The 16,801-nt window shown below is 37.9% G+C and overlaps 1 protein-coding gene across 1 annotated transcript in view; it reads left to right on the top strand.

Annotated features, from left to right (window-relative positions):
• The window catches only part of LOC127236585 (collagen alpha-1(XIX) chain-like), a 107,905-nt gene extending 105,415 nt beyond the window's left edge, over window positions 1-2,490 (top strand). The window contains exon 13 of the mRNA XM_051204295.1: window positions 2,379-2,490. Within this exon, the coding sequence (XP_051060252.1) occupies window positions 2,379-2,490 (112 nt within the window). The remainder of the gene's footprint in view (window positions 1-2,378) is intronic.
• Window positions 2,491-16,801: the final 14,311 nt, after the last annotated feature.

The following is a 16,801-nucleotide window of genomic DNA, read 5'->3' as shown; positions in this document are numbered from 1 at the left end:
CTCCTGCCTCTAGGTTAAGGGACTATCCCTCCATGGGGAATGTGCTCCCAAAGTCCTTCTGTGCACCAAAGATACATCCTGATTCCACTGTCAGAGGTCCCTTAGACTGCCCAGGCCTTCTAACTGAGATCCATGATCAAGGGGTCTGAGTCAGTCCAGTGCTGGATTCCCAGCTATCAGTCCAGGGACCCATTAGCTTCTCCTTGTTCGGGTCAGCCGTCTCTGTGGGTTTCTGTAGCCTGGTCTTGTCTTCCCTCTCTGCATCTGGATTCCAGTTCGGCTCAGTGTCTAGCTGGGGATGTCTGCTTCTATTTCCATCAGCTACTAGATGAGAGCTCTATGATGGCTTATGAGTTAGTTATCAATCTCGTTGTCAGGGAAGGGCATCTATGGTAGCCTTTCCACTATTGCTCAGATTGTTAGTTGGGGTCAACCTTGTAGGTCTCTGGACATTTATCTAGAGTCAGTTTTCTTTTCAACCTATTATGGCTCCCTCTTTTATTCTCTCTTTCTCTCTCTCTATCTCTCTCTCTCCTTATCCCTCCCCTGACTTAATCTGTAAAACTGAGTCAAATACCAAGAAACAATCTATGCTCATCCTACTTTCTAATTTCCTCTTATGTCAAAGTAGTTTTTTTTTTTAATTTTAGATTAAATTTTTAATGCCTTAGTTTTGTTCTTGTCCATTTTCCTCCAGTGGAAAGACAGAAGCAGCTGGTTACTATTTTCAACTTCCTTTTGTTTGAGATTTATTAAACATGCAACACATGAGTGTATGTTTTTCTTGTCTGGGTTTAGAGTGCACCACTTCTTTTTGCAAGCAATGATAGAATTTAAAGCAGAAAAGGAATAGAAATCATCTGGTTCCAGTATAGAGCTTGAAATCGCATCATTTATCTTTTGATTCTTTTGTCTTTTGTACTTCTCTGATGTTTTGTCTTCACTTCACTTGACGATCAGTTGGAATTGCTTTTTTTTCTTTTTTTTTAACTAAATGCTGAAAATTCTTTGCCCGTTAATTATGTGAGTTAATATTCCACCAAATAATATTTTCCTGAGTTATTGTTAATTTAAGTTATGGTATTACTTTATCAAATATGTTGCCTTTCCTCTATTGTGAACATTTTGTTCCATATTTTTGGATTCTTTGTCTCCTGTGAGCCCTTACTATATTCAATTACACTTCCTTTTCATCCTTTAATACTTGCAATGTGGTTGTTTAATGGATCCAGAATTAACTTACGTGCAAGACTACACATTTATTATTTAAATTTTTTGTTTATTACAACATATTGTTTTGATCACTATAGTGTTTTGTATCATGAATATGTTACACATAGACATTATATATTAAATATGTATCAGTGATTGTTCTTCACTGGAAGGAGCATTATTCTCTTGGCAATGTCTATGGACATTCTTATTTGCTGTCACTAAAGATACATGGAGTAGAGGATAGGCTGGCCTCTGGATTATAGTAAGTAGCGGCCTGGGATGATGCAAAATACCCTGCAGAGTTCTGAAATTAAAAGAGACTCATGACAGACAGACAGACAGATATGCAATAAATAGTAAAGAGACTTTTGCTATGCACCATGGGATGATGCAAAATACCCTGCAGAGTTCTGAAATTAAAAGAGACACATGACAGACAGACAGACAGGCAGACAGACAGACAGATATGCGATAAATAGTAAAGAGACTTTTACTATGCATCATCCCTCTGACAGTTGCATACTCTTCAATGAAAACGCTGCCGAGCCTATTTTTATTTTTAAAAAATGTTTATTTATTCTGTGTGTGTGTTTGTGTGTGTGTGTGTGTGTGCGTGTGCGTGTGTGCGTGTGTGTGCACAGGTGTCCATGGAGAGCAAAGGAGTTATATCCCGTAAGGTACAGGCAACTATGAGCCATCCAGTGTCAGTGCTGACTGCCGAACTCGGTACTCTGGAAGAGCAGCATACTCTCTAGACCACTGAGTTAGACCAGCACTCTCTCCAATCCCTGTGCATCCATTTCTAGGACCTACACTAAGAACATTTTGAGAAAAAACTTTGCCTCTTTCTTTGAAGATACCCAGCCAGATGTGTTGTATTTAAGCTTCATAATTGAAACATTTTAAAAATGGATTTAATAGATTTAGAATGCTGGCTGTAAGGGGTGCCTGAGTTGAATTAGGGACCTTGGCATATTACTTAAAATCTCTTGTCTTTAGATTCCTCATATATAGAATTTGGTGTGCATCATAGATATTTTAAAACTACAGATCTGTTTGAAGCAGTTTGCTGCTTCTTTAGCGCTCTGTTACACTTCATTCTCTTAACCTACAGAATAACCTTCATCAGACAATCAGCTCTGTTCACTTCATCATCATCACAGTCTTCTCATCCTCACCACCAGCATCCTCACCACCAGCATCACCACCACCATCCTCACTATCACCATTGTTACTACTATCATCATCACCATCATCACAAACACCATCACCTAACTTTGTACATTTATTAGTCAGTACCAAGTTTTCAAATGGCCTTGTAAGTGCATATATATATATATATATATATATATATATATATATATATATATAAAGGGTACAGTGTTTAATTTTTTCATCAGTAGGAGCTGTCATTTTGTTATTTTATTCTATTTTTGGGTGATGGAAATGGAACCCCAGATTTCACATATTTTAAGTTAAGTATATGATGTAGCACAGAGCTGAATCGTTAGCCCCAGAATTATTTCAAACTCTGTATTGTGTTTGCTGTCAATTAAAATTTAAATGTTGGCAATGGTACCCAAGGAATTCGGTTTGTCTTCCTATGCCACAAATTTCACTTCATTTTATTAATCACTGTTATATGACTTAAAGGCATTTTCTATTTCTTAACTAGATAAATATTGTCTTTCTCTATCAATGGGGACTTTTTAAAATTTATTTTGATGTATATGGGTGTTTGTCCTGCATCTGTGCTTATGTAATACATATGTGTCTTATACCTTTGGAGGCCAGAAAAGATTGTCAGATCACCTGCAACTAGAATTACAGACAGTTTTGAGCTGCCATCTAGGCGCTAGAAACTGAACCTGGGTCCTGCAGAAAAGCAGCCAGTGCTCTCAACAGCTGAGTCATCTCTCCAGCTCTGTTAATAGTACTCTTGTCATTTTTCATCTGTGGCTGTTGAGGCCTTTGCCCACTCCGTAAGTATCATCCCACAGTGCTGTACTCATAAGAATATATGCCCACTGCCAGTAGCCCCTTATTCAGGGTGGGGCATACAAGGCATTGTTGCCATCTATGCCAGAATTTTGACTGGCTTGAATTAGTGCAGGTTCAGTCTTGAGCAGGTGACCACAGCTTCTCTGTGTTCCTGAGTGTGATATCTGTCACGTCCAGCAGGCATTTCATAGTACTCTCCCCCATCTTCCAACTCTTTTCTGCCTGCTTTCCCAAGAACTTCCCCAAGCTTTGGGTAGGGATGAGGATGTAATAAAGATGTCCCAACTGGGGATGAACGCTCTCTAAAAAAAAAAAAAAAAACACACACACACACACACACACATGTTAGTTGACGTGTACTCATTGGATTTTTCAATTTGTTCATTGTATTCTATTATATGGATACGAACAATTTTATAGTATAAAATAATCACATCAAAAAGCCATAATATGACTTTAGTGGCTGCACCATAGTTCATTTGTCTATGTGCAGTGATTTATTGGATAAGTTCCTTATTCTTGAGCATGTGGAATATCTCTTGTAAATACCACTATGTTTATTTTAAGGTGCCTTAAGCTTCTCGTCTGATTATTTCCTTAGGATACATTCTTCAAGAAAATCAAAGGGCCAGGTGGAAGGAACTGATTAAGATAGATACTTGGTGTATATTGCCAAATTGCCCTCTGGAAAGTTATTTCTTGCTTATGGAAGAAAAGAACTAATCCTTGTTCTAATTCTACTCTAATCATTTTTTATGCAGCATTTCTTTAACCTTTGAACTTCTTTGGTTTTAGGGCTCAGAACTGTTTATTCTTCAAATACATGTTTCTTTCAGTGGATTAACAAATAATCACTTTGTTTCATATAGATCCAAACAGTATAAAGCTCTTGTTTTTTCTTAGTAGAGGGTTTGAAGTACAACATTTTTTATTTTTACTGTATAAATTATTTCTTTCTAGATGAACCAGGGCCAAAGGTGACATTGGTCTGGCAAGCCTTAATGCACAAGGCATAATCCTAATTCTCTTTTTAATAATGTTCTGTTTATTTCTACCACTGAAATATTCTATCTAACGCAATTAGAGTTGGCCCTCCTTGGCAGAACCAGCCCCAGTCAAACAAAATGAAGGATGATGGTAGGTTTTACACAAAGTAGTTTGCAGCGGTGTTTTTAGCATCATTGCTGGGCTCCCTTGGGCTTCATCTGTCTTATGCGCATCCTTACCCACACCAGTTCTTTCTCCATCTTTATGTCTTGCTTGATTTTTTAAACTTTTGCTTTCGTTGTCATTTTCTTCCTGCATGTGTTCATCCGTGACCTTCATTCTCAGCCAGAGTTCACAGTCCACATCTCCCATGTCTCCCTCTAGGGAAAGGTTGTGTCTGTGTGGTGGCATTGATGTAAACAGGGGGGAAAAGAGAAGGGAGGCTGTGTACTAGGAGTATATGACCCATTTGCCACCCCATACAAGAGTTCTTTGAGCTAAAGTAAATGACAGTTGTTGACATCTTTGAGTCCAATTTATGTCTTTCCCTCTTCCTGGATAGCTATTGCCCCTCCTTCCAGAATGTTACCACAGATCTTAGAGTGAAATTTGAACAATAGCTTAATTTTTTGTTTCTTTTGAAATATACATAATTCAAATCAGCACAGTTGCCATTTTCTGATGAAATGAAGATTGTACTAGGAATTTATAAAGTGACAATCCTTTCCCTCGGTGGCTATTCTCATTTACATATACACTGTTTAAGTGGTTTAAAGGGCCACATAGCCTATCTTTATGAGTCAAGAATAAGGAAATACTTGCCAAGGCTCTATTCCATTCCATAATGCCTGGAAGACCTGAAAATCCTTGCCATGACAAGAGATATTATGAAATCCATCTTGTGTGCAGTAGACCTCCACAGCAGAAAAGAAGGCTGAAGACCAATCTTTTGAGACTATGGAGAAAATGATAGAATTCCTGAGAGACTCACTTCCAAAAGAGTGACACCTCAGGAATTGCCCCTGGCATGTGTTTCTGACATCCCTCAGATTTAGTTCCTTCCTTATCTCCTAGCAATCTCCATTCACACATTTGCTATGACCCTCATCCTTGTTGGTCTTCACCCTTGCAGTAATTTTCCTATACTGTGTTAGACACTAGCAATATACATATCCCTATCACCTCCCCTTGTTATATCAGGACATTGACCCACGTGTTTAAATGCAGCATCTTTGATTATCACCATACTATGGTACCTAATGTAGTAGTGACAGTCCTAGAGAATAAGCCAAAACCCAGATTTTACCCTAGCTATGCCCTTAGCTCAGCAAATCACTTTTCAGTCTGCTAGGTGACACATTTGGCACAGGTACCAAAGTCCCCTCTACTAAAGTATCCTGAGGTTCTATACAAAGATTATTAAGGTTATAGGCATGGAAAGCCATCATGAGATTTAAAACATTCTGCTTTGTTTGTTTGCTCTGTTTTGTTTAGTTTATAGAGACAGGGTCTCTCTGCTTAGCTTTGGAGCCTGTCCTGGAACTAGCTCTTATAGACCAGGCTGATCTCAAACTCACAGAGAGAGAATCACTTGCCTCTGCCTCCTGAGTGCTAGGATTAAAGGCGTGCCCCACTACTGACTGACTCTCTTTTTGTTTTTGAAACCCTGGTTCATGAAAGGCACCATGGACAAGGAAAATCCAGAGCACACTGAGAACCAGAGTATAGAAAACACTACATTAGCACCATTGCTGTGACAAATACAGGGCACTAAGCAACCTAAGGAAAGAAGAGTGTATTTCAGCTCAGTTTGAGGGACCAGTGAAATCATGAAAGGGCAGTCACAGTAAGAGGAACATGAGCTAGCTAGTTACTCTGAATCCAGTGTCTGGAACCAGAGACATAAGGAAGCTGGCATCAGCTCTATTTCTTCCCCTTATTCAGTCCAGAAATCTGGACCATGAATGGTGCCACCCAAATTAGGGTCCTCCCACCTTGGTTAATCTAGTCTAGAAACATCCTCACAGATATTCCCAAAGATGTGGCTCCTGGATGAATCTAGAACCTGCCAAGTTGACAAGACCTGTCCTTCTTATAAGTTCCATGTTTTGTTTTAAGAAAATTTATTTCTAAGGTAGATATAATTTGTCTTTGCCTAGTTTCCTATAGAACTATTAAGAAAACAAAGAACAATACCAAGTACTTACTGAATGCTTGGGGTAAGATTTTGATTGCTGTTTGCTGAGTTTTACTTTTCAGAAACTTTGTCACTGTGTCGTATAGTCTAATGTGCAAACACTTAAAGCCTGAACTAAGACAATCATGAAAGAGAAGATGCTGAAGATACTTCTGTAGATATCACATACATATGTAACTTGGCACTTGAATAGAGGAGAACATCAAACATGATCCCTTTATCAGTATTTATGAAAAACACAATTACTTGTGAGAAACATGAGCATCTCAAACACTACCGTACTGAAAAGGAATGGTTTTTTTTTGTACAAGATTTCTGATGTAACAGTGTAAAACAGTGCTATCTAGATGTCCCCAGAGACATCTGCATACATGTTCTGGCAGAGTCCCAAACTTGAATGAGGCCAGACCTGTGGAGAGCACTCTTGTGGATAGATAACCTTTCCTTCTAAATGGAATGTTCCTGCAGGAGTCAAGCATGCCTGCCAAGAATGGTCCTATTTCTTTCATGCCTTAATTCCTTGAGACTATTAAGTACGCCACCAAGCATGAAAAGGCACACTAATTTGCTTTCTCTGTTATTTAGTTGATGTATAGACGGGGTTTCCCTCCCTTGATTTTGCCAAAGGTATTTAGGAATCATGATCAAGAAACTGGAGAGAGCAATGAGAGTTTGCTCTCTTCTCTAGCCCCATGAGATGTGAAGAATCAAGTGCTATTATGACACTGCCAGCTGTGGACATGGTAACATTGTTTTAACAAGCAACTTTTATTAAAACTTTGAAATTCTGTCTCCTGGCAGATTTACAGCTAGGTCAGGGCATTCTAGCAAGTTATGTTCAGAAGGAAACAAAAAAGTAGCTTGGGGAAATCAACTTCTTTCTGTAAGACAGTAAAATCATACTTTAATTCTGAATGCTTGACTAAAAGGTCTCATTTTCCCACTAAACCATGCCCTCCACCATTACCTGTAGTAATTCAGTGCTAAACTCCTGACTGCAAGCCAAGTATTTCAGCACTTGTGACAATTCATGTTGACCTTGTAATTACAGGCACACTTTTTAGGGAATGCATGATATTTTAATGGTGATTTTTACCCCCCTAATGTCAAGTCACTATGGGCATTATCATTTCCAGAATATTCAGTTAGAATGCAAGTGAGCAAATTCAGTATACCAGCTTCCCACCTTCTAAGCTATTTTCTACATTTCAGTGAATTGTATTGATTTAATAGTTCCACTGAATGACTTCAGACAGCCTGGGTTTGATGGGTTTTACTGTTGTATATTGTATTTACTTTGATGTGATGTATCCTGAAATACATTTTTTTTCTGTGCCAACTTTTCCACAAAATAGCTAGCCTGCTCAGTTTCGAAGGAAGTACACTGTCATCAATTCTTTCTCAGCTGGGTATTGTGGGATTTAGGACAAGACAATTCTCTGCCATGTGGGATTGTCTTTATTTATATACTTTTGCATTTATTCATGCAGTAACTAAGAAAAAAAAGGCCATGAATTCAAAAGCAAACAAGGAGAGGTATGTGGGAGGGTTTGGAGGAAGGAAAAGACACAGAAAAATGTTGAAATTATATCATAATCTCCAAAAAAAGAAAAGTAGGATATGTAATATCTTTGAGTATTTTCAAGTGATGTTAAATAGACTCTACTCACTGAATGACAAAAAAAAAATTCTGCATATATATGCAAGTGTGTGTGTGTGTGTGTGTGTGTGTGTGTGTGTGTGTGTGTGTGTGTGCTTTGGTTTAAATGCTAAAGTCCAAAGAACATATTTCCATTACAGTTTATGTGATATATACTAAGAGATATAGAAATGATAAGATATTAAGTTTCTCCAGTTCACCCTTCAAAACGTAAGATCTTGTTCTAATGTATAGTTAAGTGATTCTGACTGTGGGCTAGTATGAAGTGTACTCAATAACAATCCTGAGAGGGAACACTATGAATGTATTCTTGTAAGCACTGAAACCAGACAGTCGGCTTCGAATTCTAGCTCTTTGAGTGACTACATGTCACACCAGCCTATTTATCCTCTTGGTTTCTTTATTTACACATGGGATGATAAGATTATTAGTGCTTATAGGCATACTGAGAGGATCAAAGGCATTGCTATGCACACACCATTGGAATAGCGCTTAGCATACAGTAAGAATTACATACTCATTCTCTACTAAAAATTTAAATTTGACATATTTAGCTTTAATAGATATCTCTTTTCTTAATTTTTTTGCAGGTGGCTATACAGAAAAGTAGGGTTCAGTCATTGAATTCAGTCTTCTCTACATGTTCATTTTGATCTTTGAAAGATCCTATAGCAAAACTACCATATCTGATATTTCTAAAATAGTTACAAAAATCTTCCTTACACCAGTGCAAGCTGCCTAATAATTATACAAACCCTGAAATCACAAAAGCAGAGTCATCATTCAGTGACAGATGCTGCCATTGCTAAGAAATAATATTTGATCAGTAGATGGGACAAGGAATTAATTAATAACTTAAAAATTTTAAACAATATTATTTTGTACCATCTGATATTTAAAGGTGCCTTATCACATGAGCAATATATTTTCCAATAAAAATGCCTGCAGTCCATTTGCTCTATGTAACACCATCCCTCTGCTTTCATTTTTCCTGTAGCCAAAACTCCGCAACTTCACATTACAAGCAGATACAACTACCATGTTTCAAGGAGTCCTTGTGTGCAATAATATTACTGAAATCCTTAATAATCTGTGTCTTAACCTAGAATGCATTTCATTTTGGTGTTTTATGCTTTTTAATTTAAAGTTTTATAGATAATAAAATCTTTCCTAGAGGAATACTATAATTACATCATCGATAGCCGTCCTCCCCTCCCTTTAACTTCTCCCATATCCCCCAGCCACTCCCTCTCATATCCTCCTCTATAATTCCCTTCCTTTTGCACGCACACACACACACATACACACACACACCCTACTGGGCCCATTTTATGGTATTCTTATGTACATGTGTTTAGAGCTGACCACCTTTTAATGATTGAATAATTTATGCCCACATCCGTAGGGGGAGAAGATGGATTACTCGCCTCTTGCAGTCATTGATGGCTGGTAGCTCTCCATTTAGAGTCGAAGCCTTATGAAATTTTCCTTATCTGCTCCGTCATGTCGACAGGTGTTGACAATATTCAGGTCTTGTTTAGGTGACTACGTCATTGAGGTTTTCTGGTTGCCCCGCAGCTCAGCTGTTAAAGGTTAATGCTCACATTTCTAAACATGTTTTGTGCTTTTGTTCTGTGTCTTTCTTTTCCCCCTCTGGCACTTAATAACATCGATAGCAGCATCAGCGTGACAGGAGGAGAAAACTCGGGCTTTGCAAAAAGCATTACTGAGCTGCTTTTCAGAGTCTATTACAAAGCCATAGCTTTAATATTACAGTACTTTGTCGCAAGGGACTTGAGCTACATGGGTCTACTTCCATGACCATAGCTGTAGAAGCTTGATAAATGCAGAACATCTCAACCACATTCTTTTCTTTATGACTTAAAGCATGGTTGTTACATATCTGTCAACCTGAGTGCAAAACGGAACAAGAGGCACTATTAATTATCCCTTACTTGTCCTGAAAAAGAAATAAATAACTTTGTGCCAGCCACCTACTAACTGTTCTTACCACTATGATTCTGAACAGCTCTTCAAGATTACTATTGCTTATACCTATTTTATGTAGATGCACTAACTGCTTACGATTGTGCAATAAATATTACTCTTTTCATGACTTCCAAATGCCATATTGCCAAATCTTCAGCATGACCAGTAGATTTGGACTTCACTGAGAAATACATTTTTCAGCCAGCTATCCACTTATCTGACAGAACTCAGTAGTCACAATGAGTTGCCATTGCTGTGTTGTCTCCTTCGTGGCCACAAGCAATTGAACCCCTAAAAGTTACTGACTCAACTACCATTACATCTTTATTTTAGCAATTGCAATGAGGGATAATATCAGATTGGAGTCTTTAAACTTTTTGATGTATGATTTTACAGATATGTATTATAGTTATAATGGCGGTGAATCCAGAAGTAAGCATTACGACTCAGTCATCTTTTCCCAGAATCTGCTTGACTTGTTCTCCCAAATTCATCCCCTTGTGCTAGACTTAATCATGTATGTCTATTCTTTGAATTAGTCAGGGTTCTGAAGAGTAACAGAACTTATAAAATAAATCTGCCTCTCTCTTTCTCATACATATATTTTTAGAATTTATTAGAATGACTTACAGGCAATGGTCCAGCTAATCCAACAATAGCAGCCTGTGAACAGAAGGTCCAAAACCCAAGAGTTGTTCAGTTTATGAGGTTGAATGTCTCAGCTGTTATTCAGTACATTCTGGAATCCCAGAGAAATAAGTTGTAAGGCCAGTGAAGGATTGGATTTGCTAGTGAGGGCAATGGCAAATGGGCAAAGATTGAGGCTTCTTTCTTGCACATCTATATATAGAGTTCCAGTCTACTGTGTGGTCCAGGTTAGAAGTGGGTCTTACCACATTCAAAGATCTGAGTTAGAAGTTGATCTTCCTACTTCAAATGATTTAACTAAGCAAATGTGCCCAATTTTGGGTTTTAGTTACGTTCACATATAGTCAAGTTGACAATAAAATAGCCATCACACTCTTCTATCTTATAAAATACATACACTTTCATATTCAGGTTTTTGTATGAACTATACAGTCTGACATGATTATCAGTGTTAGTCATTTTCTTGAATATGTCTCAGATCTTTCTTCTTTGCTCCATTTTTGTTTCATATTATCTTTGCATATTTTCTGTATAGTTTTTTTTTTTGTGAACAATAAGAGAGGCAGCTTCTTCCTAATAAATTTCTCAGTTAGCAAGTGGCACAACCCTTTTGGCCAGTAAATTAAGCCAAGAATAAATGAAGCTTGATACCTTCCATTCCAGCCAACTTCTAGCCCTTCTGCCTCTTAGTATGCACTGACTTTGGTCTCATCTTTTCTTGGCCACAGAGAGCACACACTCTCTCTCAGACACCCTGATATCCGACATGGAAATTTTTCATTATCCTTTTTTTCTGATTAGAACCTAAAATCCACGTTCCATAATATATTGAAAGTCTTTTTTAAAAGCCATGTCATTTTCCTGCTAGTAGCTTTAAAGTGGCCTCCCAATTAATTGAAAAAAAAAATTATTCATACATCTACTCTCACTGTCCTTGACTTAAAAACCATACTTCTTACCTAGATTATAATTGTGTCATATTACCTTGGGACTTTTGTAGTTTCATTTATATCAACCTGATACTATCCCCTGGGATCCTAAACCAGCAGTCACATTTACATAGAGATTGTTTCTACTTATCCCACGTAAGGTATCTCTCGCCATCACTCACCTCATTAAGTCTACTGATTGGCTTATTGTCAATGTCACTGGTCTTTTAAGTTGCAAGAATCTTAACTTTGTAAAAGAAAAATATATGCTGCATTTATTGTTTTTGAGTCTAAAGGAAGCGTTTTTATCCAAGGCAGCTGTTACAGGGAGATTGTAGCAGGGGAAGGCGGTCAAGCTCATCTCCATATACAAGGACATGGCTTGAGTTATAGGCAGCAGCATAAGAGGAGTACTTTTGAGGGGGGGGCTGGACTCACTAAAAGGAAACATAAAGCATGGCACTGTTCTGATCTAAAATTTTTCTTACTAAAGACAGCCCAGAACAAGATGCCAAAGTGGGGTGATGAAGAACAGATTACAAGGGTGGGAGTGTTTTATAAGCCGAATTAGCAATTTAAAAAAAAAAAAGGAGTAACCAGGTTGAGCGAGCCAAGGCCAGGAAGGGGACACTGTCCAGAATTAGTTAGGAAGAGTACTCGGAGGATCCTGGTTAAAGTTAGGTGATGGAGATCACGTCTGCAACTCTCTCGTTCTGTTTGCATCTCCAAAGCGATGTAGAAGTAGAGGGGAAGCTACAAACTCAAGACAAAAGTAAATATGCTACATATTCTATTAGCCACTTGGAGAAAGGAAAAACAAACAGGCAAAATTGTTTTTAATAATATAGTTTACTTGATCCATTGTTGCCAATTTTATCATTTCTATGAGCTATAAGAAAGTAGTAATGAAATGTCTCACATTATTTCCTTATAGTACATATCATAAACTTAACTGGAAATGCAGATTAGCAGTAAAAATGATGACATGAGCAAGACTCATGTAATCCAAAGTCGTGGATAGTGAGTGACCACAAGGTACCTGATAAAGGTTTATTGGATAAACTGATAAATGAATGGTAGAAATCCATTCACAGAAATGGCTATTGTCTCCCCTTAAGTGGTTAGGATGTTCCTTTGCCAGATTTTACTCTCAAGTGTCTACTGTTTTGGGAAGTAATAGATGGTTATTCCAAATAGTAGAATACTACACTTCAAATATATTTATTAAACACTAAAAAAATGATTAAAATATATTAAGGTATTTATTCATTTGAAAGGTTTTTTTTTTTTTTTTTGCTTTGTTTTGAGTTTAGTTTTTTTTTCTTTCTTTCTTTTTGCAAATTGAATTATTTGCAAAATGAAAGCTCTGTTCTTTATCCATACTATGTTGTTGTTAATGTCTGAAATGGATTTCACTCTCTCTGTGCAACAGGATTATTTTATCTAATTTTTGTTACTTCACTTTGTTCTTGGATTCTATATTGAATACCTACTTGTTCATTATTTACTCACTACAAAATGTCAGGATAGTGAGTGATAGCTAGATCCCTCAGCTAGGAACAGGAAGATGTTTGGACTTACACTGTGTGTAGTATCACTCCCAAATGCTTCCTTTCCCCATTATTCTTTCTCCTTCAACTGATGCATTAAAAATAAAGGCAGATACCTTTCCTACTTGCCACGCAGTCGGGAAGCGTCTATTTGACTTGCCTTCTGTTTCCACTGTCAACACATTCGGCTATCAAATTGATATGATCATCACCAACTAAATACCTTAAAATACCCAGGAGTCCAAACAATTTGTGAAAATATTTATCTGACAATCTCTTTACATCTCATATAGCTCCTTTTGATAGCTTTATAGATCCAGGTTCAAGTAAGGAAAGGAATTAGAAAACTAAGACATACTTCCAAATGGGCAGGATGCTAGATTTATTTTTTTCTCCAGCCTGGTGAGAGACAAGAAAAGAACGCAGCTTCCCCCCAATAATTAAATTTCTTCATAGAGACATGAACATATTTTTTGATGTAACTCATGGATTTTTTTGGCAAGCTTTATAAAGACTAAATCAATGCTAAATCAGAGGTATTTACAACATCCACAAATTTAATCCAAAGAGGATACTTAAAAGCTCGTATAGATCTAAATGATGTTCCCCCAGATGGTGAATTAATGTAATTTTAGCAGGAAGCGAAGTTGCACAAATATGCAATATTGAGGCCTCGCACTGGTTTAATGTATCTGAAGCCACCGTGGCACAGATGCCGCTTATAACATTGGTTGCCTGTCTCTCTCCACTACAATGGGAAGAATGAGATTTCGGAGTTCAGGAAAACACTAATCATTTTCTTACTAGTAATTTGTCAGTAATTGAAGTTATTGGTGACTCTTACATAGAAATGATTTTCATTATGTTCTTTTCAGGGTTTGAAAGGTGACTTGGGTCCTCAAGGTCCACCTGGCCCCAAAGGAGAAAAGGTACTGTATCTACCCCCAAGTGTCCCGACCTTATTTTAAGACACCCTCCCTTCATTTCTCATGGATCCCTCCTGGTTGTGCAGACATCCTGAGATCAATAGAAGGCTGTTAAAAGGAAAGAGCTCTGAGTGAGGAAAGCCTTTTGGTTGCTTTAGTGTGAGAGACTGTGACATTAACACAGGTGTAAAACCTGCTGTTTCTCACCTTTGCTTGACAGCACTGAGGTGTTCCAACACCACATTAGCAAAGGTGTCCTGTGTCAGGAAACTCAGCCAACATCACCACACTGTCACCTTGAACTTCAGGCTGTAGGCACTTGAGGGAAGGAAGCAAACTTCATGCCTCAGCCTTAGATTAAATGCTCCATGTCTTGTGTACCATTTTATAACAGCATTTTGGCAGTGGCCTCTCCGTGAGCGCTAACAAATATTAAAACTAAGGGTTGTGTTGTATAAGGCAGTTAAGCAATACTGATTTCATAGGAGTTGTACGCATCTGCATTTTATTCTCCACAATCAGCAGATGCAGAATTCCTTGACTATCTTAAATACTTATCTCTGAGTTAGAGATGATTTCACAGAGCAGTCTTTAGTGACTGATTTTAGTTCCTTAACAACTGTTATTTTGGTGCAGCTGTGCCAAAAATAATGAATGCACAATGCTGTGTCTTAAAACTTGAGATTACTAAGCTGAATGAGAAAAAGAGAAAATCCTGAGTATATTTACCATGAAAGCCCCATGGCACACTTCATAAACACACGTCCTCCACGATGTTCAATGCAAGGAAAGTCACAGCAAGGACACTCGGTCCTCATGACAGGGTTCTCATTGAATGAGCGGCGCCCCAGAGACAGTGAAACACAGGAGCGACATGTCGTGAACTTGTGGATACTTCTTCAAAAATTTTGTTTTTAAACAGGGTCTCACTATGTAGCCCTGGCTGGCCTGGAACTTGCTAGCTACTTAGGCTGGCCTTAAAATCATAGACATTCTCCTGCCTCTGCTTTCCCAGTGCTGGGATTTAAAGTGTACTGCTATACCCAGCACTTCCAAAGACTTTTTAGTGGTCAACACACACACGCCTCAAGCCCTGCATTCACACAGGTCAGCAAAACGATCAATTTTAGCACTGCAAAACATGCAGATGGAGGAAAAGCCTCTGGATGCGGAGATCACCAGCGATGCAAGCGATGAAAGAGATGCCCACTCAGCAGAGCCTGGAAGAGGTGGTGGGAACCGTTCCTTGCAGCTGGAAGGCATGGAGGGGGAAACCGCTTATTATTTCTGCTGATGCTCATACTAACTTTGTCAGAAAAATTATCTGTCACTATGACGCTTCCCAGCTGCTCTATTGGCAAGTAACCATATTTGGAAAGATATTTTTTTTTCTAATTTTGGATTCATAGTCAAAAGAATAGAAAATTAGATTATTTTAGTTTTTCAAAACACGTTTTGCTACCACATAAAGCACAAGGGCACACAAGGCAATTTTTATATCATAAGCCCTCCAGGAAACACAATGAAGCTCTCGTTGCGCGGAAAATTTTATCAAGAAAAGTTCTATTTTTATGTCCTTTCAGATTATGAATTTGTTGGTAGGGAAATGAGAGAGGTCTAGGAGAGGCTGGGGAGTGGGGGGGGGGGGAAATATGGTCAAACTATATCATGTGAAATTCTCAAAGAATAAATAAAAACATAAGAAAAAATTATCTGAATAATTTCTCTGAATTATAATACGATAGGGAATCAGGAATTACGTCGAAGAACAGTGCCTTCTTGTGATGATGTGTTCAAAGACTGGAGTGTTGCTTTTCATACATTTTGAGAGTGTAGATGTTTGCAGAGAAGTAATTTCCTTACACCTGACCTCTTGTGCCTATTTAGACCACAGTTGGTCACACACACAGAATTCTGGTGGATTGTCTTGCTTTAGTCAGTCATTCAGTAATTTAAGCAAAATAAATAAAAAATAAACCCACAATTTTGCATGCAAAAAAAAGAAAAAAATTATCTGTATATATTGCCTCTTTCCAGAAACCCTTAAATAATATGTAGAGAGGTGCTGTTGGTAATTGCAACTTGCCTCTCACCTACTTTAGGGTGATACGGGGCCTCCAGGACCACCATCCTCAACTGTGAGTATTCTTAAAGCAAAAAAAAAAATAATAATAATAATTCTATTTGCTATCTATACTAGCAAATATAATTTAAGTCATGTAGTATTGTAAGAAATGATAGTAAAATTTGAATATGCCCTAGGAAACCTTCTTGACTGCTCTGAGCAGTCAAGGGCTTGACCTAAGATCTTAAGGTAATTTCCCACAGGAGTCTGCAACCAGTATCTACTTCAAGCAATATTCTCTATCCTCACCGTGGTTAATGATCATGTCCCTGTGTTTGATTACACATTGTTTTGTAATAAAATATATATTATGAGTAAATGGGAGGAGGAAATTCTACTTAGTCTAAAAACTATAAAAGTGACACCAGATACAACCATCCAGGAAGGAAACTCCATTCTCTCTCTCTCTCTCTCTCTCTCTCTCTCTCTCTCTCTCTCTCTCTCTCTCTCACACACACACACACACACACACACTCTCTCTCTCTCTCTCTCTCTCTCTCTCTCTTCCTTCTCCTATCCCTCCTTCTCTCTCTCTCCCTTTCTCTCTCTATATCTTAAAACATAGTTTCAGGAC

Source organism: Phodopus roborovskii, unplaced genomic scaffold (assembly GCF_943737965.1).
Source record: "Phodopus roborovskii unplaced genomic scaffold, PHOROB, whole genome shotgun sequence".
In the NCBI taxonomy this organism is placed as follows: domain Eukaryota; kingdom Metazoa; phylum Chordata; class Mammalia; order Rodentia; family Cricetidae; genus Phodopus; species Phodopus roborovskii.
The sequence above is the reverse complement of the archived record's forward strand: the minus strand, read 5'-3'. Positions and strand labels throughout refer to the sequence as shown.